General features: G+C 42.9%; 1 protein-coding gene across 2 annotated transcripts in view; it reads right to left on the bottom strand.

The window, feature by feature from the left end:
- Window positions 1–27,144, bottom strand: part of PPP2R2B (protein phosphatase 2 regulatory subunit Bbeta) — a 603,721-nt gene that overhangs the window by 23,670 nt on the left and 552,907 nt on the right. For both annotated transcript variants that reach the window (XM_049771455.1, XM_049771454.1), the window contains exon 6: window positions 26,321–26,485. In XM_049771455.1, the coding sequence (XP_049627412.1) occupies window positions 26,321–26,485 (165 nt within the window). The remainder of the gene's footprint in view (window positions 1–26,320; window positions 26,486–27,144) is intronic.

Consider the following 27,144-nt stretch of genomic DNA (forward strand, 5'->3'; position numbering starts at 1 on the left):
CCAGGGAAATAGGCACCAACTGTCCAGCCTTGACTCTTGGATTCCAGACATAGAAATGACAGAGTTCTCCACAACAGCTCCAGGAACCAAGTCCCCTCCAGGGCATTCATAATGCTGCTATGATGCCAACATATGCCAGTTCTAAATTGATAACCTGACAACGAGGAAATGGGAACAACTAGATCTAAGAGCAAGTTATCCTTCCTCACCAGCCAACAATAAGACAAAATCAGAAGACATGTCACCCTTTGATCTGTGCAAAAACCAAGATTGCTATATACAGATGACTGGTTGTTACAACCAGGACTAGACAGTACACATCCTGGGACCAACAACAACAACAACAACAACAACGAAAAGCTCTAACCTAGCTTTTGGTCTACAATCTGTTCAACAAACAAAATCTCCAACTCCGGAGGTCTGACTGAGACAACCACAAGTGAACGGGTCTTCCAGAAACACAACGAAAGACTCTGTCCCAGTCTCCATCCTATGAGCAACAGAATGACCAAGAACGCCAACTACAGAAGATGAATTAAAAAGACACTGAAGAAGCAGAACTGCTAGAACCACAAAGAAAGCCTTCATCATTAGCTCCATTTTTTGAGCTGCACAGTCACCAAGATCTCTAGATACAGAGGACTGGTTTTACCATTTATGACGAAGCAGAAGTCTTCCATATACCACAAAAGCACTGAGGGGAGAGTAAATGATCATGCAAGGAGTCTATAGTTAATCCCATGACAGTATACTTCAGGGATGGAGAAACCCTATATCTCCTAGGCCAAGGGAATTCCCTCTATAATATCCCCAATAGTCACTGTGCCTATGCAGGGGGAAGAAAAGCACAAAATAATCATTTTTCCACATATATATATTTATTCATTGATTGCTTTTTTGACATCCTTATTTTCATGTAGATATTGAAGTTGATGTCTCCTTTTTTATTTTATATTATTTTATCTTCTCTTTTCTTTCTTTTTGCACTCCGGCAAAATTTGAATTCAGAACCAAGACTATTTTGTGGTGCTTCTCTTTATTGCCATAGGGCTCACTGAATATTTAGTTTGACATTTATTTTTGTATTGTTGTGGTGTTTCAATTACCTTTTTCAAGTTCTCTCTCAAACTGAGGCTGATAGCCACTAGACGGACTCCACTCATTTTCAGCATATTTTTTTATTATTTTTAATTTTTTTTGCTTAATCTTTACCCCATTCTATTGCTTTTCTTTCCCTCAAACAAAATCACATAACTCGATTTATCTAGCTTAGCCTCTCAAATAGAAGGAGAAACAAGGGAGGGCACCAGGACCAAACAGATGTATGATCACTAATAGTAAGCTAGACAAAGAGGGGACCACCTATTCTAGCAGCCCGTGGGGTGATGGTGGGGAATATGGGTTGCAGAAAGGGAATGGGGAACGGGGGAGGACAAATTTGATGGTGAGTATTCCCCTGATTCAATGTTAATATGTATCTAAAATACTAATGTTAAAGATATGTAAGCCACTATGATTAAAATAAAAATTGAAAAAATCATAAGGGTAAAAACACAGTTGTCATATTTGAATCAAGCCAGTTCCATTGACTCACTCTTTTCTTGATCCAGTTGTAAACTGATCCATGAATAGTCATGGGGATAACTACCAGCCCAAGCAGCAGAAATCTGGAAGAGAGGGTAGGCCAAGCCTCTGCCTTGCCATAGCCATGATTGCTGCCACCATTATCCAGTATCAATATTTTCCCAATGGTCCTACCTCATCACCCCTCTAATTTCCTTTGGAGTTACCAATCTGAACAAAATTCAGGCTTTTTGAAGAGAGTTCAGGCACCCTCCCCCACTGTATTTTCCTTTTTCAGGAGGCCTAGCAGTTGGATGCACACCCCTAAAAACGGCAATACCAGTAATAGTGCTTTGACTTTCTGGACAACTCCATTTGTTTGATGCTATCATCCTATAGGAACAAACCAATTTAACAGAATGAACAAAAATCAAGAACTTACTATAGTCATTCCTAACACATATACCTGTGCCACATATCAATAACATATGTACATATGTCTTCCTAACATATATATATATATATGTGTCTTATTAACACATATACAAATGCCACATATAAATATTAGGTCAGTTAAAAATAGAATAAAACATTTTTGGATACAAAAAAATCTATAGTGGGAAAAGTGATGAGATACTCAGATTTAGACTGGTTCAATTAGGTGTGAATTATTGACAGCACATTGCAGTGACTACCACAACAAGCTACCACAAGAGCCTTCTGCCATTGTATTGATAGCTTCCTTGGCGATACAGTAATTTTCACAAATATGCTTGCTACTATACTTTTTCTTTTTTTAAACTTTCTTCTCTTCCTGTTTCTTTTTTCTTTTTCTTTTTAAATCACTTTGATTTCACTTACCTGGAAGCAAATGTAGTATGTTCAACCATGTCAATTGTGTGACACATTTTATTTAGTCATAAAGTACAAAATATAATAAAAAATCATAAGGGGACTATTTATGATTCACAAATAAAATCATTTTTAGTAAATTATAATTCAAATAAATGAGCATATTAATTTCTTGTTAGATGTGATCTGCAAGCATACAAAGGTCTCATTCAATAATAGAAATACAAATGGCCCCATAAAACAACATGAAGGAGTCCTAAAGAAATTTTTTACAGAGGCACATGGTCAGGGGAAAAAGTACACAATATAAGTTATTCTGAGGGAAATCAAAATCAAAATCACATGAGGTATCATTTTATGCTCTCAAGAATGGCCTATATCAAAAAGAGAAGAGACAACGACTATTGGTCAGGGTGTAGAGAGAAAGGATGCTGGTTGCTCTATAGAGAGGAACAGTCACTATGGAAAAAAGGAGAGAGCTTTCTCAGAAGACTGGAAATAGTATGACCATATGAACCAGCAATCCCAATTCTGGGAACCTATCCAGTGAAAATGAAAACACTAATTTGGAAAGATACATATGCTTCTCTGTTCATCATAGCGATTTCACAGTATCCAAGACACATGGAAACAACCTGATTGCCCACTGACAGATAATTGGCTGGAGAAAATTATATACATATACATATGCATATGCATAACTATACATTTATGATTACATGTACATACACAGTAGGCTACAGTCAGCCATAAAGAAGATGAACTATTGCCACTTATGACAATAAGAATAAAAACTGAGGTGATATTGTGAGAAAAAGAGAAAGACAAGGAATAATTTTACATATAAGCAGAATATAAAGAGATAAAGCAAATGAGCAATCTCAACAAAACAAAACAACTGTTGCTTAAGCTTTGATGAGAATATGCTGGATATTAGAGGGAAGGATGTATTGGTGGTAGGGGAGGGACTATGTTAACTGGATGTTGGTGAAAGGCTATGAGAACTTTGGTGGTGTGGTGGACACATTCAAGAGATGTAAAGCTGTTTTCCTAACAATATAGTGCCACATATCAACATGAGGTCAGTTACAAAGTAGAATAAAACTTTTTTTGGGGTATAAAATATCTAAAGTGGGAGAAGTGATGAGATACTCAGATGTCAACTGGTGCAATCAAGTGAGAATTACTAACAACACTGCACAATGACTGGTCAATCAGCAGAGACAGACCAGCAGTCAGCAAACTTTCTAAAGACAGGTAGAATATATTTAATTCAACTTATTTTTTAATTAAACTTTTGAGGCTGTGGAGCTCCTGTACAAGTACTGCCCCTGTGATAGGAGAATGGCTGAGACAGCACGTACACAGCCTGTTTTCCTCAGAGCTGTCAGGTGACAGTAAAACTGTGTATAATCTTAATGATTCATGAAATACTACTTTTCATTTTCTTAATCTTAAAAATACTTATTCATTGCTAGAATTATACAAAACACACAAAACAGTGGACTAAGTTTGGCCTAAAGAGCTACAGACTGGTTTGCTAACTGATAATGTTTGTGGGGTCATAGGATGCTATTTCTCTTTTTTTTTTTTTTTTTTTTAAATTTTTTTTTATTTAAACACCTTGATTACATACATGATTGTGTTTGGGTTTCAGTCATAAAAGGAACACCACCCATCACCAGTGCAACATTCCCATCACCCAAGTCCCAAATCTCCCTCCTCCCCCCCCAACCCCCGCCTGTACCCTAAACAGGCTCTACATTTCCCTCATACATTCTCAATATTAGGACAGTTCAAAATGTAGTTATTTCTCTAACTAAACTCATCACTCTTTGTGGTGAGCTTCCTGAGGTGAGCTGGAACTTCCAGCTCTTTTCTCTTTTGTGTCTGAAAATTATTATTACAAGGGTGTCTTTCATTTTTCTTAAAACCCATAGATGAGTGAGACCATTCTGAGTTTTTCTCTCTCTCTCTGACTTATTTCACTCAGCATAATAGATTCCATGTACATCCATGTATAGGAAAATTTCATGACTTCATCTCTCCTGACAGCTGCATAATATTCCATTGTGTATATGTACCACAGTTTCTTTAGCCATTCGTCTGTTGAAGGGCATCTTGGTTGTTTCCAGAGTCTTGCTATGGTAAATAGAGCTGCAATGAATATAGGTGTAAGGAAGGGGTTTTTGTATTGTATTTTTGTGTTCCTAGGGTATATTCCTAGGAGTGGTATAGCTGGATCGTATGGGAGCTCGATTTCCAGTTTCTCTAGTTCTGGGGACAATGGGTCCAAGACCTGGGGGCACAGGTAGGAAGGCTAGAGGAGGAACTCTTTGCTGCCTATTGTCCACATTCATGTCTTTCAGGGTGGTGCAGGAGTAGTAAGTTAGAACTCAAACATTTGGGATAGATTTCATCATTTGTAGGCATGACTGTCTTAGTCAATGTTCCATACCTCTCTAAGATAGAGCATCGTATTGTTTTTTTTTTTTTTTTATGGTGGAGAGGACTCCCAAGCAGAAGCCTAGGGGCTTTTGACTAGGAATACCTAGTCAAAAAGAATGCAAAGTTCAATGCTAGGCTCAAAGATGCAGAGTTGTTTAGGTCTTGTGGTACTGGAGAACATTTGGGTCACTCTAAGAGTTTCTAGCATCCACTAGGAACACACCTGGTGGTCCTGAGGAGCCCATGAGGCATTGCGATCTCCCTGCTCCAGCTTCATTATTTATAAAATGCAGATAACCAAGTCCCATTTTGGCAGATAGTAACTAATATGAGTTATAGGTAAATAGACATACAGTGCAATGCCTGGCCCATAGTGGAAACACAGAAAATAGTGACATCACCTATTGCTCAACCAACATGCATGAAGTATCTGAATGGTGTAAAGCACTTGACAGGCCCAGGAGTGACAACGCGAGCAAAACAGATCAGGCTCCTTATTCTTCAGTGTTCAGGCCAAATGATGCAGTGCCGCTTGGGCTCAGTGCTGCTCAAGGGATTGCAGGGTCACCTGGAGTGCTCAGAAACCAGGTGTTGCTGGGCATCAAACTTGGGCAACTTAGATATGTGCACAAGGGTCCAGTGGCCAAGTTATGGGTGCTGTCTCCAGAAAGGAGAGGCCAAAAAATAAGTTATTTTTTGGGAGACTCCCAGGGTTTACTTTTCTCAGGGCGTACTCCTGGCTCTGCACCCAGGAATTACTCTTGGCAAGGCTTGAAGAACTATGTGAGAAGCTGGGATAGAATCTAGATCAACCACATGCAAGGCACAATCTCTCTGGCTCCAGAAAGGGATGTCAGGAGCCTCCCGACAGCCTCTGTAGGGAAAACAACTATCCTGAAAAACCTTGAGCTTAGACCCCCAAGACACAGCTTGAACTTCTGAACTCTAGAACCACAAAGTGAATGCTAGATTTTAAGTCCTAAGGCCGTGGAACTCTGTGAAAAATAGCAGTTGAAAATGAATATTAGGTCAGAGAGGAACCCAGGTGCTTTCAGCTGAGGAATTGTCTGAAAGTGGGCATGATCGCTTCCCTATTTCCAAAGGAACTGGTGAAACTCCCAGGGTCTCCACCCTCTCCTCCTACTGTCCCAGTTGCATGATGCTGCTACTGTGCACACATTGGCAGACCACAACCCAGAACTTAGTAGCTCTGAACCATAGTGCAGCAGCCAGCCAGAGACCATCAGCGGCAAAACACAAACCCATGTGTGATCCTGTAAGCAGTGGATGGGTCTTTCCAAAGCAGTGCTACTTGCCTGATCAGACCCTGACAGTGCCTATAACCAGGCCTGGCCATTAGGGTCTTTCTTTCTTGAGCACTGCTCATTTCTCTCCTGCACAAACCCACCGGCGAAACCTTACTGCTCATCAGCGATAAACATGCTGACACAAATGATGTGTGCATGGGTAGGCAACAAAGCATGGTAGGAACTGTTGAGAGGTCACACCCTGAGGTACTGACCCTTTGGGAAAGCTTTTGTGACCACCTCAGCCTCCAGAATCTTTCTTTCACTGGTTAATCTGGCATTCTTGTTTTTCCTATTAATTTTGGGGGTTATATCTAGGGATCATGAGGTGCCACAGATTATGCCCTTTGCATACTAAGCATGTGTTCTAGCCCTTTGTGTCCTCTCTTCAGCATCTCTTCAGCATCATCTATGTTATGCAGATATATTTTTCCAGACATCATCACAAGCTGTACTAAGCAAGTCAGAAAGGGTCCTAAGAAGGCAGCCTCCTAAAAGGGCTATTGATGCAGACCTTCCAGGCATCGCACAGGGCAAGGATGAGGCTGTGACCTAACAGGATGAGAAAATGGGAGCTAGGGGGAGACTGGGACACAGAGGACCACAGGTACCTTATGTGGCTTAGAATTTGCTCCCAAAGGACCTCAGTCTTAGTCTTTTCTTTCTCTGTTCTGAAGTGTGTGTGTGTGTGTGTGTGTGAGTGTGAGAGAGAGAGAGAGAGAGAGAGAGAGAGAGAGAGAGAGAGAGAGAGAGAGAGAGAGAGAGAGAGAGAGAGAGAGAGAGAGAGAGAGAAGTGAGCTCCCAGGTTTGGCTGAGGGTTCACAGCCAGTGTGATGGCAGAAGGTAGCTGGTCTGCAGAGGCATTACTGCCCTTCCTTTGTGAAGAACAATCCCTTATCAGTCACACAGGGCTGTGCTCTCAGTGCCTTTCTGTACTGTTGTCCTGGAAAGCTATTGATTGGAGGAGGCGCCTCTGCACAGTCTCTCCAGCAGCAGCAGGAAAGGGGGCGGTGTCAGTGTCTGCAAGATGATGAGTTGGCTGTGGGTGTCTCGACAGGAGCCTAATGAAGAAATCTGCTAACAGCGAGAACAGCTTTGTAATTTCTCCTCTTGGCTCTTGTCCCACATTGCACGTGAATGAGTGCTGGCGACATTTCTCTTGCCAGTGGGTCCTTGGATCCCGATGGCAGTGTCCCCAGGACCCTGGGCCTACACCCTCGATCCATCCCAGCTTACAGGCTGACTGTCTCTGTCCACTTTCCAGTTGTGTCTTTCATGCTTTGATCCTCCCCCCACCCCACCCCCCCGGAAGGCCGCTTAGGACAGCTGCTCCAGGCGAAGCTGAACTCCCTGTGGAGCCCCTGTTCAGGTACTATTAGGGTCAGCTTTTGGGAAGTTGACTGGCTGTCATGGAATCTCAAAGGTGTCCAGAATGACATTGTTTTCGAGGTTGGGCACATAATCATCCCAAGGAGAGAGGCAAACACAGAAAGGATTTAGGGACCATTGCTCATGGGCAGTGATGCCCTAGTAGAACAAGGCAAAGGCTGGCAGCTGAGGATAAGGGCCCATCCTGGCCTGGACCAACCCTCACTGGGAAAGGGATTTTAGTGTGGCCTTCTTGCTGCTCCCTTTTCTTTTCACAGATCTGCTGCTCAGTCTCTTGTGCTCTGAGAACTAGCATTCTACAGTAGAATACTGCTTCTAAGTCATGCACAGAGCTAGGTCTCTCACACAGGGTTATAGCTGTCATGTCAGGAGAAATGGAACACAGCACTCTGCATGTCAGGCACTGGGCTAGACTGTGTGGTATCCCTCTGCACTGCAGCAATACAGCTGAGGAAGGTGGTTCCGAGGATCTCCTGCCCTTGAACTCAGCCAGGAAGAGGCTGAGATGGATAGAAATTCAGCTCCAGCTCTCTAGCCCACAATGATCTCCCTACTGCGTTTCTTCTCCAGGCTTCAGGTTAGAGAGTGACCCACCTTTCAGCCTAGTAAAGGTAGAATCACTCCTAGGTAGTATCTCAGCAGAATCAAGCAGATGGGCTTTAGGTTGAACCTTTGCAGCATAGTTTCATTTGCTGCAAGGGAGAGTGGCCTGGCAGTGGTGCCTCCTGGGAAAGGACCTAACTCCAAATTCATTTACCAAAAGCAGATGGTCTTATGCCCTGCAGGCCCCGACACATTACATTCATATGAGCTCCATATTCCTCCAAGGTATCTCCAAAATTTGAGACATCTCCCCACCCCCATCAGCTTACACACAGAAAGGATATTTTGTAGTTTCTGTAAAAGTAAAAGTATTCTCCATTAGCAAGCACTTTTGTTTCATGACGTGGTCACAGAAGGAGAGGCAATCTCTAGCCTGTTGTCATTATTTTGGGTGGGGACACACCCAGCTGTGCTCAGGGTTGATTCTTGGCTCTACACTCAGGGACCTCTCAGCAGTGCTCAGGGCATCATAGATCCTAGTGCTGGGTACTGAAACCAAGCCAGATGCACATAGGCCTTCACTTCTGCATTATTTCTTCAACCCTCTGTTATCATTTTGAATTCGACTGGAAAGTGAATCATCTCAAGATTGAGTTTTTCATGTCTCTGCAGCACTCTGCAAGCAAACCCATAGGTGCTCAAAGCCACGGGACCAGCGTGTTTGACTTTCCTGACAGCTGCTCCAGTGATATACTCTGTCCTCCCCCATGCTCAGCTATTGCCTCCTGAAACTGGAGATGCAAAGATGGGAAGTGTTTATAGGCATTAATTTAGCAGCAACTTCATCTGAGCTTGAATCTAGACTTTGCTTAGGATGTGATGCTTGGCTTTGTGCAAGATCCTAGCTTTTCTGTATGTCTTTATCTATTACTCTGATAAGAATAAAATACTAAAAACATGTTTACTGTGGGGTCAGGTTTTATCTCACTGAATCTTCACAACAATGCATCATTTAGGCACCATGAGTTTCCACAGTGAAGGGAGACACTGAGGTTTAGAAATGTCTACCCACATTTGGGCTTGTCTAATTCCAGCTTTGACACAGCCTTGTCTAATGCCCACTGCAGTCAATTCCCTTTTTCTTTCATCAACAGAACCAAGTTTCCAAACCTTAAGTCTCACAAATACCGCTAATTGGCCTTTATTCTCATGAGCCTGAAAGCCACACCTGAAGGCCACAACATGCATATCAAGAGCACTCTCAGATGCTCAGTGGGACTGGTCAGTCTCTGAAAGGCAAAATCACCCCCCATCTCCTTGATTGCTCCATCTCCCTGTCATCTCTTTCAGGTTACCATGCCTTTCTGAACTGGAAACCATCATTTGCTTCTCTGAACTTCTGAAGTACAATTTCACATTCTTGTCAGGACATCAGTATCATGGTGCAGGACACTAAATTTTTTTTTTATCCATAAAGTAGGTTGTTCTCTATAAACTGGCATAAAATTGTATATTATTTATTCTTGAGTCTCTTATCTAGACTAGTGTTTTGAAACCTTTTTCCAACCTTCTGACCTTGTTTCTTTCCTATGATTCACCCCTATTATACTGACTGACTCCCCCAATTTATGTGATTTTAACTTGTGGCCCTCTGTAATATTATGAAGATTAACAGGGGCCCATATATCTTGGTTGAGAAAAACTAGTCTAGACTGCAAATGTTTCAGAAAAATGTATTGGAGAATGGTTTAAGATTGAGATCTGGGGCCCAGAGAGATAGCACAGCGGTGTTTGCCTTGCAAGCAGCCGATCCAGGACCAAAGGTGGTTGGTTCGAATCCCGGTGTCCCATATGGTCCCCTGTGCTTGCCAGGAGCTATTTCTGAGCAGACAGCCAGGAGTTACCCCTGAGCACCGCCGGGTGTGGCCCAAAAACCAAAAAAACAAAAAAACAAAACAAAAAAAAAAGATTGAGATCTGAGTTTTAGTTCATTTTCCTGGGTTGGAAAATGCTTTGATTCAGGAATAATAGCACTAGGTTATTTTTGAGTCATATATCACATTTTATTATAGATATGTTTTATATACTTCATTAACTGATATATTTCACAAGCATGATTTAGTCTTCATAATATATATGTTGGCCACATTTCAGAAAAGCTTTTTAATAATCTCCAGAGGAGAAAAGACCAGAAATTGTGTTAGTAGAAAAATGTAGTTTTGTAGTTTTTGAAGAAGAGATCTTCAACATCCAGACTAAAACATGCTATGCAGAGAGCTCTGGAGAATCCCTGAGGATGTAAGAGAAACCAGGGACAATGCTCGGCAATTTCTTCTTTATCACAGTTCATTAGATTTTAGCCAGTGAAGTTTCATTTTCTCCTTAACACTGGAAATCTATATCCCTTGTTCAGTTGACTCAGAGCTGAAGAATCCCAGAATTTCATATCCTCTTGTTCTACATGACAAGTGCACAGCGGCAGGAAGTGCTGTATATGTGTTCTCCCATTGTTTGGCACACAATACTGTAATGCATATTGACTTATTTCTGGCTTTGTTGGATCTCACTGTCTTCTAATGCCTGATGATTCTCCTTTGTCCTTGTAACTTTCATAGTATTTCATGACAATGATTTTCAAATGGCACTGAACTTTTAGGCTGCAGGATTAAGAATGCTCACCTATGAGATAAATCCTACTTAAACCCTGTGTTCTGGTGAAAGATAGAACATAAAAGCAAGTACCATCAAAAGCTTCCAGGGGCTGAGCATTCCCTTGCCCTCTACTGCCCCTGAGCTGTATGTCAGGATGCTGGGAGGCCAGTAAGGGTGTGGATTAAATTCAGCAGACAAAGAAGGCTGACTGGACAGCAGATCTCACATTTCAGTTACTGAGGCCACCTACTGAAATGTCAAAATAGTGAAGGGCTTGGATTAGTTGATTTACTTAAATTTGGGTCCGTTCCATGTGTGCCAGTCTTGTTCCTTTTGCTTTCTTACAGTTTTGGGTAAGGAGACTTTTCCCATTGTATGAAAAGAAATCCATAATATCTATTGCATATTAGACTTCTCTTTTCTGGGCCTCAATTACTCAAGCTGCAAGGGGAAGAAATACTCTGAATACCTAAGGGTTAGTGAAGATCAATTAAGATAAGGAATGAGAAGAGGTAAAGTGCTAAATAGCAAGAGGATAAAATTAATCACTTTATCCTTCCCTTCAAAGCCCTCAGCCCCTTGGCCATACCTGATAGTATTTGGAGGCTACTCTTGCTGCAAATCTCAGTTCACTCCTGATGGTGTTCAGGAAAATCATGAAGTACAGGAGATCAAACCCAAGGATCCTGCCTACAAAGCATGGGCTCCAGTCCTTGAAGCTGTTCTCCCTAGCCTTAAGCTTAAAAACATCACCACCACCACCACTAACAACAAGAACTTGAACATGAATCTTTGATTTTATCTTTTCTAGTCTCTGCTGAGTCTTTCATGGCTTAGGCTTAGGTCAAAAGCTTGGGAGTCACCTTTGATTCATTTTTAGCTTACTTAGTGGAAAATAATTAAAATGCATGGAACAATGTAGGAAGACGATGAAAACACACCTTACAAAAACCAAACACAACCCAAACGTATCTCATGATCATCCACTAGTGCAGCCATTTTGTTTGTGTAAAGCAGCAGCAGATGTGCACTTATTAAGCTGCATGATTACAGTTGTCCTACAGAGCATTTCTACAGTACCCTCACTAGTTAGTAAATTTATTAGTCACAACAGAGGAACCACTTAATGGGGAAACAAACATGGAAACAAATGATGCTCTATTGCACTGATGGTGACTGCTTAGTCTTCCAAAAAGTGGTTCCTGGAGGATTCAGCTCCATAGATTAATACTATTCTCAGAATGAGATGAAAGCAAAACTGCAAAAACCCACGAATTCACTGGTCTCCTGGCTGAAAACTCTGGGTAACCTTCAGAGAGGGGATGTGCTGAGTTCTGATCATCCAAGGCCCTGGCAGCTGAAATCATCTCACCATCACCATCAAATCAGTGTATCAATTTCACTGCTTTATCACTAATCTCTGCAAAGACTCCTAACTGACAAAACCTCCAGTAGGCTTTGGGGCTGAAAGCTCTGGGTGTTTTTAGAGTAGGGACTGGCAGCCTCCTTCCATTCCTCTCCCCACCAATACTTCTGGAAGCCCTGCAGCAGCCACAGCAGTCACCATATCATTTCATTGGCTCGGCTCCACAGATCTTAGAACTCTTGAAGTGATACCTCCAGATTCCGCAATACTCTAGTAGGAACACACAACATTAGATATGAGAGCAGCATAAGCTCAGTGAAAATATGTAACAAGAAATATAAATTATTTTGTGCCTGCTAAGGTGATAGAATAGGAGATATATGGGAGATTGGGGATAATGGTAGAGGGAATGCTATTCTGATGGTAGGATTGGTGTCGAAACATTGAAGACCAGAAATAACTATGCTATGATCAACCTTGTAAACCAGTGTTTAAATAAAATAATTTAAAAAAGTGAAAATTAAATTAAGGAGGTTGTTTGGGTGAATTATATGGGTACATTCAAAGAAATGATAAGAGGCCTTAAAAGTTGGAGAGAGAGAAGATAAGGGAAATGGTTCAGTGGTAGAGCATGCATGTTCAGTAATCTTGTAAGCAGGAAATCACATCATTTCCCAAAGCATTACAAGAAAGTGTGTAGTCCCTCTGGCCTACCCTGAGCACCACAGCAATAACAGCAGAAGGAAGGAAAGGAAAAAAATCTTTTCAATGGCAAAGGGGAGTCTTATAGTTTGGATGTGAGAAGGACTTGTCCTATTTTTGTTGTCTTTGAAGATAGAGAAAGAATATTAAAACCAAGGCATGGGGCTGGAGAGATAGCACAGCAGTAGGGTGTTTACATTTCACACAGCCGACCTGGGAAGACCTGGGTTTGATTTTCGGCATCCCATATGATCCTCCGAGCCTGCCAGGAGCAATTTCTGAGTGCACAGCCAGGAGTAACCCCTGAGTGCTGATGGGTTGGCCCCCAAACTAAAGAAACAACCAACCAACCAAACCAAACAAAACAAAAACACACCAAGGCATATGGCAGCTGTAAGAAGCTGACTAAGGGGGCTGGTGAGGTGGCGCTAGAGGTAAGGTGTCTGCTTTGCAAGCGCTAGCCAAGGAAGGACCAGGGTTCAATTCCCCTACGTCCCATATGGTCCCCCAAGCCAGGGGAAATTTCTGAGCACTTAGCCAGGAGTAACCCCTGAGCATCAAATGGGTATGGCCCGAAAAACCAAAAAAAAAAAAAAAGAAGAAGAAGCTGACTAAGGGGCCAGAGAGATAGTACAGTGGATACTGCAAGGCCCTTGTCTCACTTGCAACCGACTTGAGTTAGATTACTACCACATATGGTTCTCTCAACACTGTAAGGAATGACCCCTCAGCAGAGAGTCAGGAGTAAGTACTGAGCTTAGTCAGGTGTGGAAAAGGAAGAAGCTGGAAAAGACTAGAAAATGGACTTTCCCCCGTGAGCTTCCAGAATGGAACTGAGCTCTGCCCAGACATTTATTTTAGCCTGAGCCCCAAGGATGACTCATAAACTCCCAGTGTTTTTAGACACTCAGTCTGTGGCATGAGAGCAGAGGGTAGGGCTATTTGACAGGTAGGGCTATCTTATCTTGAGCAGAAGCTCCAGGGCCAGCTCTTGGGAAAAGTTCTCCTAAGATAGTCCTGTGTAGTGCTCTTGAGCCTCAACTTTAGGGTGCTCACTAATGCCAGTGACTGCTTCGCGAGTGATAGTTTGTCACAGATGATGACAGGACTGTTGACCTGGACGCATCCCCAGGCCATAACAGCCTATAATATCCCAGCCCTATTTTCCCCTTTTGCACGTTGGAGGGGCTCCAGTCAGGCACCAGATTCAGCTGTAGCCCTACTGAGTTCTCCTTCAAGGTCCCTCCTAGGGTAGAGGGCAGGACCCAGGATCATGTCAGCTGCTAATGAATGACCCCCGCCTCCCAAATTAATAAGCCTTCCAGTTCTTAGGAGAAGCCACTCAGCTAAGTCTCCAGGATGACTAATTGACAGACCTGGTTAAATTAATCAAAAATGGAAATGAGGATGTCGGAAGGGGGAAGGGATTCTATTTTTTACTCTGTGGCTTGGGCATTGCTGGGTGTTAATTGCTGCTAAGCTTGAACAGTAGCCTGTGGAGTGTGTTGGGGAAGGAGAAGGATGAACTCGATTCGTGCTGCATGTCCCTGGCTTTTCTCCAGGCATAGGGGAGGGTTGTGTCTGTGTGTGTTTGTAAGCTTGTCATCAGGCTAAGCATTTTAATAAAGGGTTAGGTAGGTTTTAACCTAACCACACTCACCTGAAATAAACTGGTAGTCATGCCTCCAGTCAATATTGAGGACCCTCTGTGAACTGTGTCAAACCTCAGAGGTCTGAAGATTCAGGAACTGACTGTCTTGGCAAAGGTCTCTGAACACATTCTATCAGAGAGCTGGAATGGAAGCCTATGATTTAGGAAGGGACCAAGTGTGGAAATAGCTGGACTCAGTAAGGAGACCTATTGAGGATAGTTAGGAGGCCACCATAGATTTCATTTGTGATAGGGCAGAATTAATCTGTAATCTGGAACTCAAGTTACATATGAGTTACATAAAAGGAAATTTATCTGTGATGATTATGTAAAAAAGTTCTTAAAATGTCCCTTTGGGATGTTTAAACAACAGAACAAAACAAAAGCATGTTCTTTTCCTGATGCCAAATACACAGAGTAGGAATAAATGCTTCTAGAGGGTCAGCAAGATAGTACAGCAGGTAGGGTGATTGTTTGCAAATCACTTATCTGGGTTCAATTCTGAACACCTCCAGAAGTGATTCCTGAGCACAAAAACAGAAGTAAGCCTGGAACACCTCCAGGTGTGGCCCAAATAGTTCCCAACCCCAAAATGTTCCTAGAATAAATGGAAAAATGGGCAAAAGAACTGATAGGCACATCTCTAAAGATGAACAAAAGGTCTATAGGCAAAGAAAATATGTTCAACATCTGATGATTAGAGAAATAAAAACCAAAACTATGGTGGTCATCAACTTCTATAGATAAGAAGGAACAATGTTAAAAAGGCTAGAAACAGGTTCATTTACTCTCCTTGGTGCTTTTGTGGTGTATGGAAGACTTCTGCTCCATCCTGGGTGATAACATCAGACCTCTGTATCTAGAGATCTCGGTATCTGCACAGGTCAAGAAGTGGAACTTATGATGAAGTCTTTCTTTGTGGTCCTAAATGTTCTGTTCCCTCAGTGTCATTTTAATCCGTCTCCTGTGGTTGGTGGTCTTGGTCTTTGCGCTGATCCTAGGATGGGGCCTGGGATAGCGTCTTTCGTTATGTTTCCAGAAGACCCATTTTGTTGCAATGGTTTCAGACAGAACTCTGGAACTAGAGATCATGGTTGTTGTGCAGGTCATAGCTCAAACCCTAGACTAGGACTTTTTTTTATTGGTCCCAGGATACATACAGTCTGGTCATGGTTCTATCAGCCAGTCATCTGTAAGTCGTGATCTTGGCTTTTGGACAGACCAAAGGGTGACAAGTCTTCTGATTTTCTCTTATCATTAGCTGGTGAGGTAGGATGACCTGCTCTTAGGTCAAGTTGTTCCCATTTTCCTCGTTGTCAGGATATTATATTAGAGCTGGCACTTGTTGGTATCCGAGCAGTATTAAGGATGTCCCGGATGGGATTTGTTTCCTGTGGTTGTTGTGAAGAACTGTGTCATTTATATGTCTGGGATCCAGGATTCAAGGCTGGACGGTTGGTGTCTAATCTCCTGGGGTCTAAGTTGGGTCCACGTGACATATTTTCAAGGTGGGAGATGCCCCTGTATTGTAAACAAGTATGAGTTCTTATCCCTAGTAGATAAGAGCTCATTTTTTATACATAAGATTTCCCCTTTTTTTAGTGTGCCTTTGCAGGGAGAAATGGTGCTACATTATATTGCCGGTGCATTTGAGGGTGGAAAGTGAAGAAAACAGAAACAGGTTACAGACCCCAAAAAGATAAAAATAGAAATAATAATATATGTGCATATATATATATATATATATATATAAAGAAAAAAGATTTAAAAATGAAATAAAAAAGTAATTAAAGGAACAGAGTAATGCAAGAGACTACCTTACCAGGGAGAGTAAATGAACCTGAAAGGAGTCTATAGTTAATCCCATGACAATATACTTCAAGGGTGGAGAAACCCTGTATCTCTAAGGCCAAGGGAATTCCTTTTCGAATGACTCCAATATTTACTGTGCCTGTGTAGGAGGGAAGAAAAAAGAAAAAAAAGGCAAAAAGCACAAAACAAATTTTTAATTTATTTTTATTTATTTATCTAGTTTTTGTCGATTTCTTTGTTTTGTTGTGGTTATTGAAGTTGTTGTCTCCATTTATATTTATTTATTTTCTTCTTTTCTTTTCTTCCTTTATGTGCTCTGCTATGTTTTTCTTTTTTTATCTCAAGACCATGGCTTTTATGTGGTGCTTATCTTTATTGTTGGAGTGCTCACTGGATATTTTAGTTGACACTTCTTTTTGTACTGTTGTGGTGTTTCACCTTCTTTTTCCCCTTCGTCCCTCAAACCTAGGATGAGAGCCTCTAGAAGGACTCCTCCCATTTTTGGCGTATTTGATTTTTCCCCCCAGTTTATTATTTTTCTTCTTCAAACAAAACCACATAACATGAACTATTTAGCCCAGCCTCCCAATTAGAGGGGAAAATAAGGGAGGTACCAAGACCAAACAGGTGTAAGACCACTAAGTAGTAAACTAGGCACAGAGGGGACCACTTATTCTGGCAGCCCCAGGGGTGAGGGAGGAGGATATGGGAGGTAGGACAGGAATGGAGGTGGAGGGAGGACAATTCGGTGATGGGAATTCCCCTGATTTTGTTAGTATGTACCTAAAACATTATTGTCAATGACATGTAAAACACTATGATTAAAATAAAAATTATATTAAAAAAAGCTAGAAACAATAAGTACTGGAAAGGCTAAGGAGGAAGAGAAATTTTGGTTCACTGTTGATGACCATGTGAAGTGGCACCATGGAAAATGGCAGGAATAGTTCTTAAGAAAAAGAAAAGAAAGAAGGAAGGCTGGGGAGATAGTTTAATGTCATAGCACATGCCTATCTTGCAAAAATTCCTGAGTTTTATCCTGGTATCCTGTGAATCCCATATGCTGCTGGCTATGACATTGGTTGTCCTGAGGACTACACTCTGGGAAATGACTACCGAGCTCATTAAGCCTCATATTGGAAATAACCCAAGGTACTGTTCCTAGCACTGCAGAGTTTTAAAAAATATCAGTAAAAATTCCTTGTGATCTAGCAATAATGTACCTAACAGTTTATCTGAAATAACTAAAAAGACTAATTCAAAAGATTGTTGGCATCCCTAACCACAATAGCCAAAACATGGAGTTTGTCACTGGATAGAGAGTGATGTTTGATGTACTCAGTGGAATGTTACTCTGCCATAAAAAAGCTAATATAGTGCCATATGGTGGGGGGCCGAGAAATAGTAAAGCAGGTAAGGTAGTACATTTACCTTGAACATGGTCAACCTGGCTTGGATCCTTGGCATCACTATGATGCCCCACACACTACCAGGGGTCATTAATTCCTGATTGCAGAGCCATGAGTCAACTCTGAGCACCACCAGGTGTGACCCACAAATCACTCCCACTCAAAAAATAGGATAGTACTTTTGGGGACAAAGTGGCTGGACTCAGAGGAGAGTATGCTAGTTTAAAAGTAAATGAAAGGCTTTATCAGATGGCTTCTTTCATATATGGAGTAGAAAGCAAGGAATAAATCAGTTCCTAGACTTGGTGAAAACTCTGAGGCAACCAATGGAAAATGGGAGTGAGTGGGCTGAACTGGTAGGAGGAGGTGTTTGGCTTTGGAAGTTTAGTTGGTAGGACAGTGACAACTACTCATATGGAGACATATAGATATGTGAGGACAAACCCTTAAAATTCTATTACATTGTAAAGCAGTAATAAATTGATAAAAAAGGAATTCTGGGGCCCGGAGAGATAGCACAGCGGCATTTGCTTGCAAGCAGCCGATCCAGGACCAAAGGTGGTTGGTTCAAATCCCAGTGTCCCATATGGTCCCCCGTGCCTGCCAGGAGCTATTTCTAAGCAGACAGCCAAGACTAACCCCTGAGCACCGCCGGGTGTGACCCAAAAACTAAAAAAAAAAAAACAATTCTGAAAGTAGACAGGCAAGGGTTCAAATATCTCAGCTCCTGCACCATTATCTGGAGCTAGTGGGGATTATCTCTTGAATAAGGAGATTTGAGTGAGAGACAAAGGAGTGAAACAATATCTGGAGTTTCCCCTACTCACACCTTGGGAGGAAAACAAAATTTAAGACTTGAATTGCGGGGCCAGAGCGATAGCACAGTGGTAAGGTGTTTGCCTTGTATATAGCCAACACAGGAAGGACCACAGTTTGAATCCTGGCATACCATATGGTTTCCCGAGCCTACAGGAGCGACTTCTGAGTGAAGCGAGTAGTAATCTCAAACAAAAGACTGGGGTCAAATTATGCCCTATTTGGCCAGAAAACCAGATTCCTTTCCAGATGGTCCTATAATTCATAAAGCCATCTTTGGCTCTGAGAATTAAAGTGTTGCCCCCTCCCCAATCCCTCCATGAAAGTGTCATATTATCTGGATTATCTATCAGATCAGGAATGTGTTCAGTGGTAGAGACAGCACAGGGCATGAAGGTATGAGGCCCTGAGTTCAATCCCAGTATGGCCACCACATTAGAGGAACCAGCACAGAGAGGTTGATACAAAGCAGCCCAACATTACTGCTGCCAGATCTCTCAGACCCTCATTACCAGCTTCAAAGTAGATGGGGGCCTTAAAGTCAGGCAAGGAGCATTGTTCAAACTGTGACAGAACTTAAGAGACAACCAAGGAACCCAGTCCATGACATCAGGTGCACAGACATGGTGCTTGTTGCTTCTACTTTAACTTTTTTTTTTTTTTTTTTGGTTTTGGTTTTGGTTTTTGGGCCACACCCATTTGACGCTCAGGGGTTACTCCTGGATATGCGCTCAGAAATCATCCCTGGCTTGGGGGGACCATATGGGACGCTGGGGGATCGAACCGCGGTCCGTCCTATGCTAGCGCTTGCAAGGCAGACACCTTATCTCTAGCACCACCTTCCTGGCCCCCTACTTTAACTTTCTAATGTTAAAGATTTCCATGAGGCCAGGCTCAAGTTTCCACAACCCTTCTGGCCCCATTCCCTTGCTACTACCCTGAGGATTTCAGCTTTTCTCTAATGCTGTTAAAATAATGCACTGGTCAATGATCCTAAGTAATTTGTGTGGCTTTGGAGGAGAAGCAGCTATGTATCTAAAATCCATATGTGTGAGCTCAAACAATAATAAATTCTTTGAAAAAAAAATGAGTGCTAAGGAGGTTTGGGAGAGAGGGAAGGAAGAAACATGGACACTCTTGGTGGGTTTGTTTGGAGTTGGGATATTGAATGTCTGCAACTCTGTTATTAATAGCTTTGTAAATCATAGTGAACAAAATAAAATAAGCATGTATGTGTGGTGTTGAAATTACGTGCATGAGAAACCTTTATTAATAGAATTGTAGGGAACAGAGAGACAATATAGCGGGTAGGGTGCTTTCCTTGTACATGGCTGACCCAGGCTTGGTTCTCAGCACCTCACATGATGTCTCAAGCCCATCCAGAGTGATTCCTGAATGCAGAACCAGGAGTAAGCCTGAGCACCACTGCATGTGCCCTCAAAACAAATCAAATGGAAAAGAATTATAAACCGCAGAATCTTTTTTATTTGTTTGTTTTTAGGCTGCACCCGGTGACGCTCAGGGGTTACTCCTGGCTTTGCACTCAGAAATTGCTCCTGGCTTGGGGGACTATATAGGATGTTGGAGGATGGAACAGCAGTCCTCCTAGGTCAGCCATGTGCAAGGCAAACGCCCTACCACTGCACCACCGCTCTGGCCCCAAACCACAGAATCTTAATCAATAATAATAAAAAAATTACTAAAATAAAACAGACACAATACAATACAAACAAAAACAATACAAAAACACGTGTGGAACTTTCTTCATCCTCTCTAGAGTAGTTTATGAGGAAGAATGAGCTGCTTATTTGCTGGCGTTTAAAACAAACATGCCCCTTGCCTCACCCAACTCCCACGTTCAGAGTGAGGATGTCCAGGCACTGCCATCACAATGCATACAGACACTGGGAGCATCCACAATGCATGCTATGGTTCTCTAGTGTGCCGCTACCTGCAGAAAATACAATGTTTGGCAATACGCCAGGGGCTCCCAACATGGTCACTGTCCCCTTCTCCAAGAGGAAGTGATGCTAATGACTACCTGTGGTGGATGAATCTGGCCTCCACTTCTGGGACCTGGGCTCTAGGCCCATGTTTGCTGTGTCTTCTGTTACCACTAAACTGTGTCCCCTATCCCCACTTCAGATGACAAAGTCATAGCTCCTCACCTCAGAAGGAACTCTCTTTATAGATAGGGTCTTGAAAGATGAGATTAAATGAAAATGAGGCCATTGGGATGGACTCTCAATGAACAGAACTGGCATTCTCAGAAGAGGGAAGTTTTGAACATGGACATCTAAATGTGGCCACAATGTGAGGGCCCAGAGGGAAGCTGGCCATCAGTGGTGTGTGGAGGAGAGCATCCTGGAGCAGAGCCTTCCCACCAGTCTGGACTTGCAGTTTCCAGAACACTGAGACAGTGGTCCTGCGTGTTGAGTCCCCTGCTGTGGGCCTCTGTGACAGCAGCACTCAGATAGTCTCTCACTTGTTCTTCACCTGAGGAGACCTACACTACCTGACACTGGTAGAAGTCTCAGTGAGTTTGGCTAGTATCTCAAGGAAAAACCCTGCCCTCATCTAAAGAAGAGTGATAAGAGAGAGTAAAGAAACAAGGTGAGCAATAAAATGCAGATGGAACACACCAATCGTCTCTGGATGGTCACATTTCACTTCTCCAGAGACCTGAGATCGAGCATTCCGTAGGGAGGTCAGGGGCAGGCGGCTGAGCATGCCAAGCACAGAAACACATCCAGAGAGCCCGAGACAGGGAAGGACTTGACAGGGGTTGGGTGTACAGGGCATAGCCAGTGTGGCCAGACTCAGGTGCTGAAGTTAGAGATGTGTGTGTGTGTGTGTGTGTGTGCGTGTGTGTGTGTGTGTGTGTGTGCGTGTGTGTGTGTGTGTGTGTGCGTGTGTGCGCGCGCGTGTGTGTGTGTGTGTGCGTGTGTGCGTGTGTGTGTGCGTGTGTGTGTGTGCGTGTGTGCGCGCGCGTGTGTGTGTGTGTGCGCGTGTGTGCGCGTGTGCGTGTGTGTGTGTGTGTGTGTGTGTGTGTGTGTGTGTGTGTGTGTGAAGGGGAGAAGGGAATCAGGACCAAGTAGGACGTCAGAGAGCTGTTTGGATTTCATTTCTTATTTGTTTCTTGGCATGGCACTTGGTACTCCTGCTCAGCTTTGGGTTCAGCCTGCCAGTGTGGTTGTCTCAGCACCCTATTGTTTTAGACCTGCAGCTCCAAGCTGCAAATACATCCCTGCTACTATGCCAGAAGCGACGGGAAAAGAGAGGTGAGGGACAGAGACCCCCTCCACCCCTGCTGAGTATGCAGAGTGAGGGACATATGGAAATTAATACATACAGCTCTGATAACACGGATCTCCGAGGCATTTTGATTAAATGCTGGCAGTTATTAAATATCCTGCTTCTCAGAGCTCATCTCCAAAAGCCAATGCTGCTTTCCAGTTTGAACCCTGATGAACTGTCTCCATTTGGTTTGCACACCACGGCCGAATCGTGGCGTTTGAGGAGGAGGGAGAAAATCAATATGAAATGTCAGGCGAGAGGTCATATTGCACTTGTTTTCCCAGCTGCCAGAGCGGGGGCAGCAGCCACACAACCAAGCAGATGTGCAGGGAAGAAGGCCGCTCTGGACGCGCCAGGAAAATGAATCTCATTCACTTCTTAATTAGATTAGGACTGGCGGATGGGAGGCGACTGGTGTCAGGATGTGGCCCACTGCCATTAGCTAGGTACTCCCAGAGAGGCAGTTCTCGGGGCTCCCAGAGGCCCAGGGTCAACTTTCCCTCTTTCCTCCACCTCTGGGAGCCCCCACCCCACATACTCTTCCCTGTCTCTTAGGAAGTCTGTCTTGAGATCTCAGTCGGTAACTTCTCATCACTCCACATGTCTTTCTTTCTTACCGCTTGTACTTGCTAAATTCCATTTGTTTCTGGTTTTCTGATAAATGCAATTTCCTATTTAGCCAGAGTGAGTGATTAATTTCGTGAGTCAACCTTTACTCGGTCATGGGATGATCAGTATTTCTATAGCTTTTTTTGTCTTTTTGGTTTTTGGGCTACAACCTGATGCTTCTCAGGGGTTACCACCTCTGGCTCTGCACTCAGTATTTACTCCTGGCAGGCTTGGGGCACCATATGGGATGCTAGGCACTGAACCCAGTTGGCAGCATGAAAGGCAAATACCCTACCTGCTGCGCTGTCACTCCTGCCTCTCAATGGGCATTTTTGGGTCAAATGAAGCAAGTTGCTCTCGCTATAGAGGGAGGGGGTGGGTCTCATTCAATTAGTTAAAAACCTGAACAAAACAAAATGGCAGATTCTCCAATAGAAGAGTATTCATTTCTAGGGATATATCTAGGAACACAAAAATACAATGCAAAAATCCCTTCCTCACACCTATATTCAGTGCAGCATTGTTTACAATAGCCAGACTCTGGAAACAGCCTAGATGGCCCTCAATAGATGAATGGCTAAAGAAACTATGGTACATATATACAATGGAATATTATGCAGCCATCAGGAGAGATGAAATCATGAGATTTTCCTATACATGGATGCATATGGAATCTATTATGCTGAGTGAAATAAGTCAGAGGGAGAAAGATAGATGCAGAATGGTCTCACTCATCTATGGGTTTTGAGAAAAATGAAAAACCTTTGTGTAATGATTCAGAGACAAAATAGAGGAGGACTGGAGGGTCCAGCTCCCAACGTTAAGCTCACCACAGAGATTGTTGGGTTCCATCATAGAAATAATTACACTGAGAACTATCATAACAAAATGTGACTGAATGAGGGAAGTAGAAAGCCTGTCTAGAGTACAGGTCAGTGTGGGGTGGGGAGGAGGGACATTTGGGATATTGGTGATGGGAATGTTGCACTGGTAAAGGGTTTTATTTATATATGCATATAAAAAAGAGCAACTTTGGTGTATAACATATGCAAAAACCAAGTATATCAATATTAATAGCAATAAAAAAGAAGAGTATTCATGTTACTAATAATGTTCAACCTCACAGATAGAAAAAAATTATGAGGTTTACAATGACCTATTTGTCCCCTGGGAAAAAGCAAAGGTTTTTCACAGAATCATGCCTTTCAGGAATTGGAAAATCAGTTTATGCTCATACTGAGTTTGAATATGTATGGCAAGTCCAAGAGAAGAGTTAACAAGGAAGAACTCTGGAAACCTCACTTGATTCTCTAAACTGAGTCTGAGTAGCACTCCAAATTTACGCGGGGAAGGCAGCACTCAGTACATCTCAGGGTCCAGTAACTCCTACATCACTACCTCACTAGGTTCTTGGAAACTGCACTTGAAGCAAAATGACATAAAACAAAAGCAGGTCTGCAAATAAAATAATTTTTCCATGGCAAAAAAAAATTATGCTGAAGAACTGATAATGAATTTGAGCCTGGAGGTTATTTTGCAATCTTAGGAGACATTTTTGGTTGTCCCCTCTGGCCTGTGCCACTGGCATCTAGTGCAGCATTTATCAACCCTTTTCACCCCTGTGGATCAGCACATGTACATGTGCTGTGCTCATAGTTTGGCGTTAAGAGTCAAAACAGCGACCAGTGTTTTTCAACTTTTCTACACCTGTGTCTGGAACTTGTCTTTTCATGAATGGAGACTGCTGATCAAGTGGGTAGCACAGCAGAATGGTGCTAAACATCCTGCAATGCAGGCCAGCCATGTTCTCCACAAGAACATGTGTGCTGCATATTCAACCATGCTGCTTGTCAACATGATAGTATCTTTGGAATTTATTTCTGTCTGTTTTCTTAGTTGGTCTTCTATCTCCTGTCTAAGCAACTGCTCTGAAAATTAATTATGATCCTATTTTGGGGGGGGTGTTGGCTTTATGGCTGTTCAGAGCTTGAGAATTAAGATATAAACTTTTATATCATGACCTTGATGACTGGCCCCAGTATTTCTTCTGAATCTCAATTATCTTCCTTCTCCAAGCCATTCCCTCTATACCAGCCCCATAAGTTGCCTGGAAGATCCACATCCATAAGCATTATGATTTCATGCCTCAAGGTTTTTGCAATGCTAATCTCTCTGCCTTGAACACTTTTTCTCTGATAACTTATGTAAGCACAGCTTAAAGATCACTACCAGCACACATGCAAGTAAATATTTGTTAAACATCTATCCTAGCCATATACCATTTTGGTTTCTAGGAGAATAGCAGTTACAAAAAGGATTCGACCAGGCCTTCAAGGAGCTGAGTAGAAATTCTACTATGAATGAAATGTCCTAAATCTGATCCATTCAACATGACAGCTGCCATATGCTATTAGCATGGGTATACCTGGCTATGGCTATATGAAATATAGATAATATGAATTGATATCTGTTAAGTGTAAAATACACACTATATTTTGAAGTTGGTATGAAAATAAAGCAACTTATTAATAGTTCTTAATAGTTACAAGTTTCCCCAGCTCTCTAAAATGAATACTTCTAATTGGTTTGATTTTGTAGGTTACTTGGGGGTTTAGAAACTCTATTACCATTAATTCAAATGGGAAACTATGTTCCCAGATTACCAAATTATTGAATCACAACAAACAACAATGCCCTATTTTCCAATAGTGGGAGAAATCCAAATCTCACCTGAACTCATGAATAATCCATGAAATGGAATTATTTGGCTCATTTCACAAGTGAGAAAACAGAGTCAAAAAGTTTGATAGTCAGTGAGTCCACCACAAACACCCTCTAAATCACTAGATGCATCCAGATGCACCCTCTAAAGCATCCAGAAGGTTCCTACAGGCCGTCACAGGCCAAGGACCAGACAGAAGAGATCAAAAAGTGCCTCTCCTGACCATGCTTCTTTATGGAGTCTTAGATTCAAGTCCCAGAGGAAGTGAGAATGATAGCTGGGATGTGGGAGAAAGGGCAGAGTCTAGCGGTGTGTAGGAGAAGAATGCCTGGACACGGCTCTGCCTCTGAGTTCTGGGGCAGCTACATATCCATTAGTCTAACCCTGTGCTTGAACCATCTCTGCCTTCCAGGCATCTTTACTACCGAGCTATTGTTTAGAAAGCCTCCTTGCTAGCTCCAGGCACACACTGTTAACTAGTTGTGGGTGCCAGATGGCCTTAGCCCACTCTCTCCTGGCGTTCTTGGTCTTTAGCTGCAAACATGCAGACCTGAGAGTTTCAGAGCTCAGAGCTGCTTTGCTGTCAGTGACTCGAGCCCTAGCATGATGCAGGATGAATCTGGCTGCACTTGACCCAAACATTTCCCTGAGTCTACTGAACCTTAAGTGCTACAGTGCAGGTCACCATAGCTGCAACCTCTTTAAGAAGTTACCTCTCCCACATGGAGTTTAGCCAGGGCAGCAAGTTCTATTTCCCACTGCCAACATCTCACACCACCCTCCATGTCCACATCACCCTGCTTCCCAGCCAACTCACTGACTCCTGGATGTGGTTAATAACCACTTCTGACCCTCAACCCCATCTGCCTTTGCTCACCAGGTGCCTTGTCCCCCAGCAGAAAGATCCAGTCGTTTTAGGTAATGGGTTACTCATGAATACTTATTTCCGCACTCCACAGGTCTCAAGGCAGAATTGGGGCAATGGAAAGTGAGGTCTTCATTATGCAAGCACCAAGCATGGAGGCGAGTTCCAAGTGAGGACAACATGCACTGCCCCTCCCCCGGCATGTGCTGCTTCTAGAGTGAGAAAGCCAAGAAATGTCTCGGTTTTGCCAGAGCCCCTTCCTAGCGGGGCCAGTGTGCTCCTCCTTTCCCAAAGCCCCGGGATCACCAACTACTTACATTTGGTGTGCCTGTCACACAGGGCAGATGCCCTCATATCACACAGCCGGATTGTCCCTTTGCTGCTGCTGTACACGAAAGTGTTGCAGTGATGGGGGTGGAACTCAGCAGCCGTAATCACCTCTGTGAGCTCCTCCATGTTGGCTGGCTTGATGTCCACAATATCTGGCACAGGTGAGTCAAGGAGGGTAGGGATGTCTGTGTGTTCCTCTGTTTGTAGGGGGGGAGCAAGGCAAGCAGTGAACCAAGCTAATTTTATTATTAAAAAATGTATGTATTTTTTTGAATGTTAAGCTACACCTAGTGGTGATCAGGATCTATTTCTGGCTCTGAGATCAGGAATGAGCCCCTAGCTTCCTGCATGTGACGTAAGGCACACATTGCTAACTAATCGCTGTACTTTCTCTTCCCTCTCCCACTCAGTTTACTTTACTGCAGTTTTAGCAGAGTTCCCAAATAGAATAATGAGGCTGAGCAAACAGATGGGGTCCTGGTTGATCTCAGGGGAGAGGTGGCTTGGAACTCAGCTCCTTGGGGCATCTCATCCTCCCTCACATTCTGGTGTCTCATTCTCAGCTATGCTCTCTGCATGTGCACTCATGCCTGACTATCCCTTCTCATTTTGCAACAGTAGTTAAGAGACTAGTCCCCTTCTAATGAGATATTCAATTTACTTCACTTTTTGTGGCTTGTTTTTGGGCTACACCTGGTCCTGTTCAGGGGTTATTCCTGATTCTCTCTCAGAGATTAATCTTGGCAGGGCTTGAGTATTGTAAATGGAGCTGAGGATCCACCCTGAGTCAGCCATGTTCTTGGCAAACTTC

This window comes from Suncus etruscus, chromosome 4 (assembly GCF_024139225.1).
Source record: "Suncus etruscus isolate mSunEtr1 chromosome 4, mSunEtr1.pri.cur, whole genome shotgun sequence".
NCBI classification, from domain to species: domain Eukaryota; kingdom Metazoa; phylum Chordata; class Mammalia; order Eulipotyphla; family Soricidae; genus Suncus; species Suncus etruscus.